Below are 15127 nucleotides of genomic sequence, written 5' to 3'. Positions count from 1 at the left end.
TAATTCCCCTGGAATGCTCTATTAACTGTAAAACACCAAGGAATGCTAAAGTTAATTTTAGTACTGGTACTTTTCCTCCTACATAATACATTTAACTTTGTTGTTTTCTAATTTCATGTTAAAAAATTTAGTTCCTATGACTTTGCTGGCAAAATATCAAAAAAGATTCCTCGAAACAAGCATTTGTAGAAAATTTTCACAGTAGCCAGACGCAGTGGCTCATGCCTGTAATCCCAACACTTTGGGAGGCCGCAGCAGGCAGATGACCTGAGGTCAGGAGTTCGAGACCAGCCTGGCCAACATGGCGAAACCCTGTCTCTACTAAAAATACAAAAATTAGCTGGGCGTGGTGGTATGTGTCTGTATTCCCAGCTACTGGGGAGGCTGAGACAGAAGAATCACTTGAACCCAGGAGGTGGAGGTTGCAGTGAACCAAAATCATGCCACTGTACTCCAGCCTAGGCAACAGAGCAAGACTCCATCTCAAAAAAAAAAAAAGAAAGAAAGAAAGAAAAAAGAAATTTCACAGTAAGCTTGTTTAAGAAATTGGGAATTAAGGAGGGCTCCTAAACTATCAATCATAAAGTCAGAAATAACTCCTCACATGTTTTTAAAAGATTCATTTGATAAAAAGATTCTGAAAGAAGAAACAATGCAAAGTAGGAGTTCATCAGAATAAAAGAGATTAAGCAACAATTTTCTACAAAGGCATCAACAAGGCTTAAAGTGTTAAGTTGGTACAAAAGTAATTGAGATTTTTGCTACTGAAAGTAATGGCAAAAACCGCAATTAGTTTTGCACCAACCTAATAGATGCCAATGCCAATCCCTTTCTCATCACAATTTTTCAACAAAAGACAATAAGCCTATAGGTAAACAGTATAAATTATCTCTGGTGGGTAAGGTTTCCAGCAGTTTGCCCTATCATCCTTTTTTCAATACCTAGTATATTTACAAAATAAGTTAGGCTTGGCCAGGCGCGGTGGCTCACACCTATAATCCCAACACTTTGGGAGGCTGAGGAGGGCAGACAACAACGTCAGGAGTTTGAAACCAGCCTGACCAACATGGTGAAACCCCGACTCTACTAAAAAGGAAAAAAAAAAAAAATTAGCTGGGTATGGTGGTGCACGCCTGTAGTCCCAGCTACTCAGGAAGCTGAGGCAGGACAATAGCTTGAACCTGGGAGGCGGAGGCTGCAGTGAGCCCAGATGGCGCCACTGCACTCCAGCCTGGTGATAGAGCGAGACTGTCAAAAACATAAAAATAAAAAATAACTTAGGTTCTTCTAAATTCTACCAGAGTGGTTGGAAAACAAGCACGAAATTTATTGAAATTCAAAGATAAACAGGAACTTTCTAGTCACCCTTTTTCTAAAAAAACATGATTAGTAGAAAACACATCACCCAACTCCCCACCTTCGGAATCCCACGGGTTTATTTATGGTGATGCTTTCTTAGCAATGCCTTCCCCATGTTGTAACTACAGTATTTTTCTTAGTTTCAGTGATACCAGCCTGAAACACATTCTGAAGTATTTCAAAATGCCTGGGCTGGGCGCAGGGGCTCACACCTGTAATCCCAGCACTTTGGGAGGCCCAGGCGGGTGGATCACCTGAGACCAGGAGTTCAAGACCATCCAGTCTGATCAATCCCATCTCTACTAAAAATACAAAAAGTAGCCAGGCATAGTGGCGCACGCCCGTAATCCCAGCTACTTGGGAAGATGAGGCAGGAGAATCGCTTGAACTGGGAGGCGGAGGTTGCAGTGAGCCAAGATCGCGCCACTGCACTCCAGCCTGGGCAACATGAGCAAAACTCCGTCTTTAAAAAAAAAAAAAAAGCCTAAATATGTAATATCCCTTTAGTACAAACAGTGTAAGTCAAAAAAAAAACCCTGAAGTTCAGCTGACCTCAAAAAAGGAGAACCATCTACCCAGCTAAAAATGCACAGACTCGAGCAGTGCTCTCTCAAGATTTTGCCTACCTAATAGACAAATGGGCAAAGGTCATGCATGGACAATTCTCACACGGGGAGATTTACTCAGAAGTATTAAAAAAGTATTAAATTCATAGTTAATTAAAGGAATGCACCGGGTGCAGTGCCTCATGCCTGTAATCTCAGCTCTTCGGGAGGCCGAGGCGGGTGGGTCACCCAAGGTCAGGAGTTTGAGACCAGCCTGGCCAACATGGTGAAACACCATCTCTATTAAAAATACGAAAGTCAGCAGGGTGTAGTGGCGGACACTTGTAATCCCAGCTACTCGGGAGGCTAAGGCAGGAGAATCGCTTGGTTCTCCTGTTGCAGTGAGCCGGAGGCGGAGGTTGCAGTGAGCCGAGTTCGTGCCATACACCCCAGCCTGGGTGGCGAGCAAAACTCCATCTCAAAAAATAATAATAGATAATTTAAAAAATAATAAAGGAAGGCAAATTAAATAGCAATAAGGTGCCTTTAGTTATTGAAGTTTTCTTTCTGTGTTTTAATGACTATATCCAATGGAGGTACGGATGTAATGAAACTTAAAAATAGACAAAAATTGGTGATATATAACTACAGTCATAAAAAGTCACACCCTCATAATCAGTAAAATTTCATTTTTGTACAACTATCCTATAAAATTAATCCATAACGGAAAAGGTTTCATGTTCAAGGTATTTATTAGTGCTATTTACAGTAGCAAAAATTAGAAACTTCCACATTTTCCAATATTTGGGGAATAATGCCAATTCGATAAAATACAATGTAGACAACCAAATGACAGCTGAAATCAAGCAGCAGTATTCCATAATCCTGGGTTTAAATAAGGACTCAAATTTGTCGGTATAGTATTCCTCAAAAAATTAAAAACAGAATTACCATATGATTCTAGAGCAACTGTTACTTATGGGTATATATCGCAAAAAGTTTTAAGAAGGGTCTTTAAGAGCTATTTGTACACTCATGTTCATAGCAGCATTATTCACAAAAGCCAAAAGGTGGAAGCAATCCAAATGTCTATGGAAGGATGAATGGATCAACAAAAAGTGATACATACATACAATGGATATATTATTCGGCCTTTAAAAGGAAGGAAATTCTGACACATACTCCAACATGAATAAATCTTGAGGACATCAAGCTAAGTAAACTAAGCCAGTCACAAAAAGACAATTACTGTACAAATTCACTTATAAGAGGTATCTAGACTAGTCAAATTCAGACGAACCTATATAGGCCCCCCATAAAGGCAGGTTTCAATCTGTTTTGTTCACCACCGAATCTCTAGCACTTAAGTCTAGCATCACTGTGAATATTCAATACTTAGAAAATGAATTTAGAAGACTACACACACACACACACACGGTCAACCTACACTAATTTCTTTTTTTTTGTTTGTTTGTTTTTTGATACGAAGTCTCACTCTGTGGCCGAAGCTGGAGTGCAGTGGCACGATCTTGGCTCACCACAACCTCCACCTCCCGGGTTCAAGCGATTCTCCTGCGTCAGCCTCCTGAGTAGCTGGGAGTACAGGCATGCGCCACCATGCCCGCCTAATTTTTGTATTTTTAGTAGAGATGGGGTTTCACTATATTGGCCAGGCTGGTCTTAAACTCCCGACCTCGTGATCCACTCACCTCGGCCTCCCAATGTGCTAGGATTACAGGCGTGAGCCACTGCGCCTGGCAACCTGCACTAATTTTAAGTGAACCCTTTGCTGATTATATTCTAAGTCTGTTAACTCCAAGATCTTCTAAATCTATCCTTCTGGTCTCTAATTCCCAAACTCACCCTTTTTCCTCCTCTAATTATCTCACTTTGTTTAGCATCTGGAAAAAGAACCAAGTGCTGCAATATATAATTAGTAAATTATTCTTAGCTGACTGAATCATGTAGCAGCAGTTAGCAATTACAGTCCATAAAATGCAAAATATTAAGCTTGCTGCTTTAATACTCTATGAAACATGAGCCCTCTTCTCTCTGTAAACTGAAGGCAGAGTTGCACTGAGAATGTCATTAGGTCAGTTTTATCTTATTGGCTCATGTGGGAAAAAAAAGGGGAAGTTCCCCACACAAAAGTTTCACAACCCCAAAATGCTGGTATGTGTGTCCCTGGATAGGCTGAGAAGAAACTATCCCCAACAGTAAAGGGCAAGTTCCCCTTCACAAAGAAAAATCTTTCCAACACACCAGGCTGGTACCCCCACATCCATCCGTCTGCAGCCACCAAAACAATGGAGATTCAAACCTCCGGCAAGGGCTGCCAGCTCTGCTTTAGCAAACAGCATTGTTCAACAAAAATATAATGCGAGCCACATGCATCATTTTCAGTTTTCCAGTAGCCATGCAAAAAATAAGTAACATTAAACTGACTTAACTCAAATATTATCAAATATTATCATTTCAACATGTAATTGCAATTTTTCAATTATGATAATATATTTTACATTACTTCTTTCTAGTCTTCAAAATCCAGTGTGTATTTTTCACAGCAATCTCAATTCAGACTAGCCACCTCTTGAGTGCTCAAAAACTACATGTGGCTAGTGACTACCGTATTGCACAGCACAGTTTTAGAATGGTCACTTCTATCTCAGAATATATTTTCTGATTTGTTACATAGGTTTTTACATATATTTCAAACACTCATCATTTTTTATGGGTTCTGACATCCTTCCTAGAGCATTATCTGGCCCTCTCCATTTAAAAAAAAAAAAAAAAAAAAAAGGCCAGGCACGGTGGCTCACACCTGTAATCCCAGCACTTTGGGAGGCTGAGGTGGGAGGATCATGAGGTCAGGAGTTTGAGACCAGTCTGGTCAACATGGTAAAACCCTGTCCCTACTTAAAAAATACAAAAATTGGCTGAGGATGGTGGCATGCCCCTGTAATCCCAGCTACTCGAGAAGCTGAGGCAGGAGAATTGCTTGAACCCAGGAGGCGGAGGTTGCAGTGAGCCGAGATAACGCCACTGCACTCCAGCCTGGGCAACAGATCAGGACTCATCTCAAAAAAAAAAAAAAAAACATTAAGCAAACAAAAGTTATTTAACAACACTACTGATAGCCAAACCAGAACTATCTGTTTAAACTATTAAGAAAAACCAGGAATACTCAGGAGGCTGAGGCAGGAGGATCATGTGGGCCCAGGAGTTCGAGGCTGTAGGGCACTATTGCCATGCCTGTGAATAACAACTGCAGTTTAGCTTGGGCAACATAGAATGATCCCATCTCTTTAAAAACAAAAAAAGAAAAGAAAAAAAAAAGAGCTGGAAAATAAACCAAATTTGGTTGATTTCTTTGGTTAATTTTGGTTAACATTTTGGTGAATTAACCAGTTTGGCTAACTCTGGTTGAAGTTACTAAAAAAACATTTTCTAACCTTGAAGATGATTATGTTTCTGTTGGAAGACAGTCATCAATAAGGAAATACGATTGTTTTACACAGGGATGTAAAACAGGAAGGGATACACTTCCACGTCAACATTCCCATCTAAATAGATGTATAGGGCCGGGCGCAGTAGCTCTTTCCTGTAATCCCAACACTTTGGGAGGCCAAGAAGGGCGGATCACAAGGTCAGGAGTTCAAGACCAGCCTGGCCAACATGGTGAAACTCCATCTCTACTAAAAATACAAAAAATTAGCTGCACGTGGTGGCACACGCCTGTAATCTCAGCTACTGGGGAGGCTGAGGCAGGGGAATTGCTTGAACCCAGGAGGTGGAGGTTACAGTGAGTAGAGATCGCACTATCGCACTCCAGCCTAAGCGACAGAGCAAGACTCCGTCTCAATCAATCAATCAATCAATGTATAGCTTTACCACACTACAAAATAGGTGTGTTCCTGAAAAACTACATTTCAAAGTTTCCTCAAATATACTAAAGGAACAAGCTCTTTAGGGAAAAATTAGAGAGATATTTTCATTTGCCTATTGGATAAGCTTTTTAAAAACATTGCCAAAAGAGGCTAGGGACTGTGTATTGTTCACCACCCTAACCCCAGAGCCTAGAACAGTATCTGGCACATAGTAGGCACTCAATAAATTGTCAACTAGATTAACAAATACGGCCGGGCGCGGTGGCTCAAGCCTGTAATCCCAGCACTTTGGGAGGCCGAGACGGGCGAATCACGAGGTCAGGAGATCGAGACCATCCTGGCTAACACGGTGAAACCCCGTCTCTACTAAAAAAATACAAAAAACTAGCCGGGCGAGGTGGCGGGCGCCTGTAGTCCCAGCTACTCGGGAAGCTGAGGCAGGAGAATGGCGAAAACCCGGGAGGCGGAGCTTGCAGTGAGCTGAGATCCGGCCACTGCACTCCAGCCTGGGCGACAGAGCGAGACTCCGTCTCAAAAAAAAAAAAAAAAAAAAAAACAAATACATGATGAGTTTTCTTAAAACAAGGGGAAAGTATATAAAGTGAATTATGCCTAACCAGTAATCACAGATATCACCAACACCATACCATTTTAAATCACTACTACCTGTAAGATACTGTGAAGGCTTATGGTCTAGTTTGGAAAGGGGGAGACACTGTGTACATTCGTGTATAAAGGAAAACTAACAGTACCAAATACTGGGACATCCATCCAAAATGAGCAGGATTTCGTTTGTTCAAGCACCTTAACTGCTAAGCATTTATTTTATGTAGTAGATAAAAAATGCTAATCTCTGTCCTCTATTAAACAAAATATAATGACAAATTGTAATTTTTGCTATGAAGGGAAAGAATAGAGGGCTTTAAGACTTTTTTTGAGTAGACATGTTAAGGAGAATGGAGGGCGGCAACTCCTGACCACGGTTCCAAGACAGGGATGGGGCCTGAAAGGAATTAAAGAGAAGGCTAATATGGCTACAGTCCTAAAAGTTATTACATCACAGGGTGAACAATAAGCGGGGGCCTTGTAATAGAGGTAATGACTGCTTGCCATGAGAATAAAAACTTCCTACAAGGCAAATGTGTATAGCTCTTCAAAGAGAGGAAGATATAAAGAGGCTAAGTTAGCCAAGACTTGTCATATAGAAGAGAAGCTCCTTTGCATGCATTTATCATATATCCTACTGTCTTTTCACCATCCCCTCTGAAGAGAGACTGCTAGCCAATGGCCTTTGGCCAAATTAGGAGTGAAATGCATGTTTCAAACTGGGGCCTTTATTTAAAGACAGCTACTTATGCTTGGAGACTTGGGGTGGAAAATGCAAGGGCTAATGCCCAGGGCTAAGAGTTGGTAATCAGGCCACACTAGAAAGCATTTGGTCAGCCTCAGTTTTTTTTCTCCCAGAAAAAGAATGTTAACAGTATGACAGGCACTGACTGCCAAAGGAAGTCTAAAAAGAAAAACCACGTTATTGGATATTTTTAGCCTTTCTTTTCAAAAATGTTTTGTGTCACTGCTTTCCAAATAATTCCAAATCTTGCGAGTTAGCCAGAAGAAAAAATGGGATAAGGAGTATATTGCTCAAATAGGAGGCTTTATAAGACTGGAAACTAATTTTCTTTTGAAATTCATTTAAAGGAATATGCCTTTGTGAATCTTGCTCACACAAACACAAAATTCCAATGGATTAATATCGTGTAAGAACAGAACATATCAGACATGCAGACAAGATGTGTAAATCACCTTGCACTAGGCAAAATGTCTAGTGAAAATGTTTATGCCCCATAATACAGGAATTAAAAATAAGCATTTAAAAAGCTAGCATAGGCCAGGAGCAGTGACTCACGTCTGTAATCCTAGCACTTTGGGAGGCCGAGGTGGGTGGATCACCTGAAGTCGGGAGTTCAAGACCAGCTTGCCCAACATGGCAGAAGCCTGTCTCTACTAAAAATACAAAAAATTAGCTGGGCATTGTGACGGGCGCCTATAATCCCAGCTACTCGGGAGGCTGAGGCAGGAGAATCACTTGAACCCAGGAGGCACAGGGTACAGAGAGCCGAGATTACACCACTGCACTCCAGCCTGGATGACAAGAGCGAAGCTCTGTCTCCAAAAAAAAAAAAAAAAAGGGGGGGGCTAGTATAGTCAAAATACCTATACTGTCATAAACCACTATCCTTTTACCCCAGTGATCTAGCTCTGAAACTTCTAATGGAAACACTAATAAAAGAGTGCAGCTCATTACTGTTGATTCTAGCAGTAAGACACAACCAAATAACTGAGGCACAAAAGTATTTGAATAAGAAAGAGAAAACCAAAAGGGTGAAGTTGAGGCCTGCTGTGTAGAGTCTCATAGGCTTACTTACTGAAAAATTCTTTAGCACAATTTTTTTTTAGTGTGGGTTATTCAGAAGACAATTTCATGTTTCTCAAGACTTCTTGACTATCCTATTTCTAAAGCAAAAATACTGTCTCATTTCCTTATTCCCATGAACTACCAAAGGCTCAGGAGAGGGAGCTTAGCTAAGAGGTAAAACACACTCCAACAGATTATAATTTTAGACCATTTCTACTCTTTGGAAATTTGAATGTGTCCTCTATTTACAGGCAGTTTGATTTTGGTGGGAAATCAAGAAGGCAAATAATAAATTACAGAACTGTCCACATTTTTGATTCTGCTGAAAACAATGATTAGGTAGATCCTTTGAAACACAGGGAATCCACAAATACAAATTATCAACACTATCATGACAATATGTGCACGTCAGGGAGTTGAAATTTTAAGAAACGACCAGGCACGGTGGCTCATGCCTGTAATCCCAGCACTTTGGGAGGCCGAGGAGGGCAGATCACTTAAGGTCAGAAGTTCAAGACCAGCCGGGCCAACATGGCAAAACCCTGTCTCGACTAAAATACAAAAAAAAAAAAAAAAAAAAAAGCCAGGCCTGGCGGCAGATGCCTGTAATCCCTGCTACTTAGGAGGCTGAGGTATGAGAATCATTTGATCCTGGGAGGCAGAGGCTACAGTGAGCCAAGATCCTGCCACTGCACTCCAGTCTGGGTGACATAGTGAGAATCTATCTCAAAAAAAAAAAAAAAATTTTTAAGAAACTCTTAAATTTTAGGTGTCCTTATTTGCAAAGGGAATATGGGGCTGTAAAATTATTTTTACAGCTAAAAAGCAACAAAATAGAGAGTGTAATTTGGGTCAGAAAACCTGAGTTCCATCCTTCTTGCTATCTAGGTGTGGGCCTTACACAATCACTAAATAATACCTCCCCCTTTCATTAAGTTAATGTTTCATACAGTTTTTGGGAGAACCATAAGATAGAGTACATTTGAAAATGGTAAAGATCAGGGGCCAGGCGCAGTGGCTCACACCTGTAATCCCAGCACTTTGGGAGGCCGAGGTGGGTGGATCACCTGCGGTCAGGAGTTCAAGACCAGCCTGGCCAACACGGTGAGACCCCGTCTCTACTACAAAATTTAGCTGGGCATGGTGGCAGGAACCTGTAATCCCAGCTACTCAGGAGGCTGAGGCAGGAGAATCGCTTGCACCCGGGAGGCAGAGGTTGCAGTGAGCCGAGATCGCGCCATTGCCCTCCAGCCTAGGCAACAAGAGCGAAACTCCGTCTCAAAAAAAAAAAAAATCCGGTTATTATCAAATCAGAAAAACATTCATTCATTCAGCTTGCATTCACTGAGCAACTACTGTATATCAGGTACTGATCCAGACCCTGGGGATACAATAAACATAACATTCAAACTGCCACAAAAAGTCATATATTCATTCCCTTTATATCTTTTAGACAGTTTTGTTTTTGAGACAGGGTCTCGCTCTGCTGCCCAGGTTGGAGTGCAGTAGTGCAACCACAGCTCACTGCAACCTCTGCCTCCCGGCCTTAAGCAATACTCCCACCTCAGTCTGCCAAGTAGCTGGGACTACAGGCGGGCGCCACCATGCCTGGCTAATTTTTGCATTTTTTTTGTAGAGACAGGGTTTTGCCATGTTGTCCAGGCTGTTCTCGAACTCCTGGGCTCAAGCAATCCTCCCATCTCAGCCTCCCAAAGTGCTGGGATTACAGGTATGAGCTACCACACCTGGCCTAGACAGGTTTTTAACCCTTTTCCATTTTGTTGTTGTTGTTGTTAAGAATGGGGTTTAAAATAAGATAAAAAATGATAACATTTTCTTTATATCTATAAGGTTTTGTTACTGTTGGGGATAGAAAGAAGTTGGGCTATGTTCCCTTGCCTGGCAAGAGAAGAAAGAAATTTCTAGTCTACCCGCTCCCTCACCCCTTTCTCCCCACTCTGCATTTACCACAAACATCTTGTTTTCTCTGCATATTTTCAATAATTCTAGAAACCTAATTTTTCTCACTTTTCCACCAGGTGGTACAATATCCAAAAAAAATCACTGTTATCTAATAGATCCTTCTAGCAACACCTCTCTTTCCATCTCTCTAGAGAAAGGATAAATTTCACTACTATGCTATATGTCAGAAGTGCTTTTCTTATTCTTATAATCATCAGCATGAAAATGAAGAAAAAAGCTTATCCAACTTTAGAGAAAAGAAACGTTCTACATTAAGAGTGCTTTGCTTTAAATTTATGATGTTTTACTTCCCTAATTCACCAATCTTACCAGGAATTTAAAACATTCGTATCACCTCTTTAAATAAACCACAATGCCCACTAAAATTCAGTTTAGAACACTTTGCCTGGCAAATAACTCCTACAACTCAGCACCTTACATGTCTTACGTTAGAAGGGAAAAATATGCAGGCAATAAAGTTTCAGATACACATATGAAGCTCTTCAAGCACGGAACTATGTTTTCCTGTCCTGATTTCCAACACATTATTTCAAAATACATATTAATGTTAGACTAATTCTAAATGCTAAATACTACTACCCTGAGTATATATGCTAGATGAATATTACATAAATTAATGCATACAACATAGAAACAATAAATGTGCCAGGGGCGGTGGCTCACACCTGTAATCCCTGCACTTTGGGAGGCCAAGGCCGGCAGATTACCTGAGGCCAGGAGTTGGAGACCAGCCTGGCCAACATGGTGAAATCCCATCTCTACTAAAAATACAAAAATTAGCCAGATGTGGTGGTGCATGCCTGTAATCTCAGCTACTTGGGAGGCTGAGGCAAGGGAATCGCTTGAACCAGGCAAGCAGAGGTTGCAGTGAGCTGAGATCACACGACTGCACTCCAGCCTGGGTAACACACTGAGACTCCATCTCAAAAAAAAAAAAAAAAAAAAAAAAAAAAAGCTAAATGCATATAAACCTGGAAAAGAAATCTGATGTCTTTACCCTTTAAAGCACTAAAGGATTGTCACGCAATTCCAATCTGAGTACTTTGGCCCTTGTGGCATCTCACCCCTGGAGAATCCAAGAACCAACTAGTTTTCAGATTAGCAGACACCTCTGGAATAAACTTCAAACTAGCATGAGTTCCTTTTCATGTCAAGTGATGAAAGCAACATAAATGAAAGGAGAAAATGCAAAATGGACAAGAGGAAGAGAGAGCCAAGAAAGAGAAAAGCAAAATGGAAAAAGCATAAGCAAATGCAATTTTTCTATAACCCAGGGAGGGTGGGCGTGGGGAGGGGAGGGCATTTCCAACTTCCAAACTTCACAGCAAAATCTAATGCTTTTAGAACACACTCTGCGGAAAGTAAGAGATCCCACTCAAAGTGACTCGTAAATAGTGGGGCCTTAAGTCTTAGAAACAATACAAGACGGACAACTATGGCACTGGGACTTGACTGGAGATTAACTGCGGTTACTGAATAAGGGCACTTGACTTTAGCTTACCCTTCACCGTCTCCTCTCCTCCTCCTGGTTTGAGACTTAAGGGCCTGAAAAGACTAGAACTTCCGAATTTTAGAAAGAATTTTACTTCAGAAAGTGGCTAAACTTAAGAGGTCTGGCAAGACCACCCTGACAGATTGCACGCTCCCACACCCATCAGAAAAAGTTCTCATCCGGCCCCTGAACGATTCTTCTTACTTCTAGTCTCTAGGTCTCAGTCTGGTATTAATAGAAATGTCTGGCAAACGCCTGTTTTCTAAAAGCAACAAATTTGTTCCATTACGATCTTCTGTAATCTGATGTGAGCGGGTTGGCCCGGCTCCCTGGTGCGGCTCCCAGTGCCAGGAGGCCGCGGGTTCTAGCACCGGGGTCCTCAGTCCAGCCGACGTGCCCCGTTTCGGGAAGGCCTCCCTAAGAAACACGGCTACGGCTGGCGAAACTGGCACAAGTTCCCTTCCCATCTTTTCCCAAGTCGTGCTTCCCACGGCGTGCTGCCTCCAAAAAAGGAAGAAACCGGCCAAAAGGTTAGCTGTCGCTAGCTAGTATTTAGCATCGGAGCTTGTTTGCAAAACATCTGGGCACCAAAAAACCTCGCTTTACAGGAAACGCACAACCGAGATTTAGTTAGCGCCTACGGTGGCGAGGCCCGCGGTGCCCCTGGACCCCCACCCCACCGCGGCGCCCAGGCCAGGAAGAGGGGAGGCCAGGTCACCTGGCCACCCCTAGCTATTACACGTTGACCCCAAGCCACTCCGGGGGCCACATATGAGTGAGCAAACTAACAGGAAGGACAGGCGCGCGAACCCGACCGTCGACCCAGCGGGGACGCTAAGGGGAAACATGGGGGAGTAGCCCGGGGACGCCTGCTGGCTCCGGGACTGCTCCCCGCAGGCGGCGGCCCAAGGCGGAGCTGCAGAGGCCATCTGGCGCGGAAGGCAGAAGCCGGCCCTCAGCCTCCCCGCCCTTCCTCCGCCTTCCCTCGCCCACATGCACAAGCTCCAGGCACGCTCCCGGGACCCGAAAAGGCAGAAGCCACTTCTTGGCCCGTTCCTCCTTCCCGGCGAGCATCCCCCGAGCGCCCTGCAGAGACACGTGGAGTCAGGGGGAGCGGGCTGGCGGGTTCCCTGGAGCTCCGGGACGCGGACTGCAGCGCCCGCCGCTCGCCACTCACTTGCTGGCCGGAGCGGGGCTTGCCCTGAGGCGCTCTCCTGAAGAAGGAGGTCCTGGCGGTGAAGAAGAAGTCCTCGGCGTCCTCCTCCAGGCTGCTGTAGCCGCTGCTCATGCTGCCGGTCCCGTAGCGCCCGAGCGGCCTCCCCGGGGCGCAGGCGGCCAGGGAGGGGGTGCGGCGCCCGCCAGCCCCGCGAGGTTCCCGGCGCGCGGCCCCGGGACGTCCTGCTGCAGCTGCGGCCGCCGCTCAATTAGGCGTCCCAGCCCCTCCCGTCGCCTCCCCGCCCGGCTCCAGGCGCGGCTCGGCCCCGGTGCGCCCTCGACCCCGCCTCCCTGGACTCCGCCCCGGACGGGCGACCGGCCGAGCCCCACCCCGCGCGGGCCCGACCCTCCCCGCCCGCCCGCAGGTGGGGGGAGCCCGGCCCGCCCCTTCCAGGCGCGCGGGTTTCTCCCGGCAGCGTAGCGGAACCCGGAAAGCCGGGCGCTAGGGCTGCATCTGGTGGAGCTGTGCTCTGGTCGCTTCCTCAACCTCCCGGAAACTGCAAATTCCTCTGCGAGCCGTCCGCCCGCCCCCAGCCTCGCTGGCTCGAGTTTCGGAGAGGGCGGGGGCAGAGCGGGGAACTTTCTCTGCTGTCCACACCCTGCTCGTCCCCCTCCCAGGGTCCTGTGGGAGTGGGTGGGGGTTGCCCGGCCCTGTGGGAGGGCCCCCCAGGTCCCACGGCTTCCTGCAGCCGTCCTGAACCCCAGCAGCTAGCCCCTCCTGGAGGATTTCAAGTTGGCAGAGATGGGTGCGGAGGTTAACAACTGGGTTGAGTTTATTCGAATGAAAACATCCTTTCTGGTCATTGATTTGAGCTTCGGTCTTATCCTTTTCCCCTTCTTTCTAGCGAGGGCTCACTTCCAAATAAGATCGTTATCTTAGGCGCACTCAGTGCAACTGAAGGGTGAACTAGTTCTATAGTTACAGAACAATCGAGTGCTTATTAATTAAATGTGCTTTGTAAATGTCCCCGCCACAATCAGCCTTCCACGGTCACCCACAGGCATGGTTTAAGTGGTGGGGATAAGGAGATCAGGGAATTCTATTCATCCACATACAAGAAAAAAAGTTTCCATGTTTTCTAAAATTCTTCCAGTCAGCTAATCCTCTTTTAAAGCCACCTGTGGGTAACAGTCTTTTACACCTTGGTGTTACTGCACTGATTTAAATCATACTAATTTCAAGATCTTGACTGAAAGGTTCTTTTGAAGCTGCAAGCCCTGCTATGGTTAGCGAGCTTCAGAGGAGGTTTCATTAGGAGGGGAAGAGAGACGTTAGAAAAGAGAAAATGTCCAGCATAGCCAAACTAGCCAAACTCTCTTACATTATCTCCTTCAATCCTCCGAGCAACTCTGTAAGGTAGGTAGCACTATTTTATGCCGGTTTTACACCTAGAGCAGCAGCTGAGGCTTAAAGAGAGGAAAGTGGCTGTAGGTGGCAGTACTCGGACCGTTCTGCTCTGCGTTCTGCTGATCTGAACGTGGTCACAAACCCTACTGGGTTTTCTGCTTGGTCTCGGTCAGCCGGTCAGCTGTGCTCTTTTGTGGACTACAGGAGGAAGAGTTGGACCCGAAATGACGGGAAGGAGAGACGAATTGGCTCATGAGTCATCCTACTGCCCCCAGGCTGAAAGAAGGCTTGCAAATCTGCTCCACCTTCGGGCTTACACATCCATCTTGTAAAATAGTATATTACCCCACGTGATTCACAACTCCAGAAGAAGGGCCTTAGAGTTACAGCCCATTTTAAAGGTCCTACAACATTAAAATCTTCTTCTCAGCCACACAGCCACTGAATGATAGGAAGCCAGGAATTCTAACTCCGTATAAGTTTCACCCAGTTTAAGCTGATCCCTGTGTGTGCCATGCACATAATCTAATGTAGGAGAACAGGGCTTTATGACAAATTCTTCTTATTTGGTTTCTGTTATTTCATTATTCAGATGTAATATTAGCGCAGCTCTTATTAAATATGCCAATGTAAAAATAATGTGTAGGTTAAGGACTTAAATTACTCATTTTATTGTGGGTAGAAAGGGGAAAATAATTTTACCCAAACAAGTTGAAGTTTATCAATACTTTGAGGAAAAATGCATTAAAATGCTTCATTGGGCGGGCGTTGTGGCTCACGCATGTAGGAGGCCGAGGCGGGTGGATCACCTGAGGTCAGGAGCTGGAAACCAGCCTGGCCAACGTGATGAAACCCCGCCTCTACTAAAACTACAAAAATTAG

General features: G+C 44.4%; 1 protein-coding gene across 1 annotated transcript in view; it reads right to left on the bottom strand.

Moving 5' to 3' along the window:
* RASSF3 (Ras association domain family member 3) overlaps positions 1-13367 on the bottom strand; it is an 87954-nt gene extending 74587 nt beyond the window's left edge. The window contains exon 1 of the mRNA XM_023225083.3: positions 12860-13367. Within this exon, the coding sequence (XP_023080851.1) occupies positions 12860-12970 (111 nt within the window). The 5' untranslated portion in view covers positions 12971-13367. The remainder of the gene's footprint in view (positions 1-12859) is intronic.
* Between the last annotated feature and the right edge of the window lie 1760 nt (positions 13368-15127).

Source organism: Piliocolobus tephrosceles, chromosome 10 (assembly GCF_002776525.5).
Source record: "Piliocolobus tephrosceles isolate RC106 chromosome 10, ASM277652v3, whole genome shotgun sequence".
Classification (NCBI taxonomy): Eukaryota; Metazoa; Chordata; class Mammalia; order Primates; family Cercopithecidae; genus Piliocolobus; species Piliocolobus tephrosceles.
The sequence above is the reverse complement of the archived record's forward strand: the minus strand, read 5'-3'. Positions and strand labels throughout refer to the sequence as shown.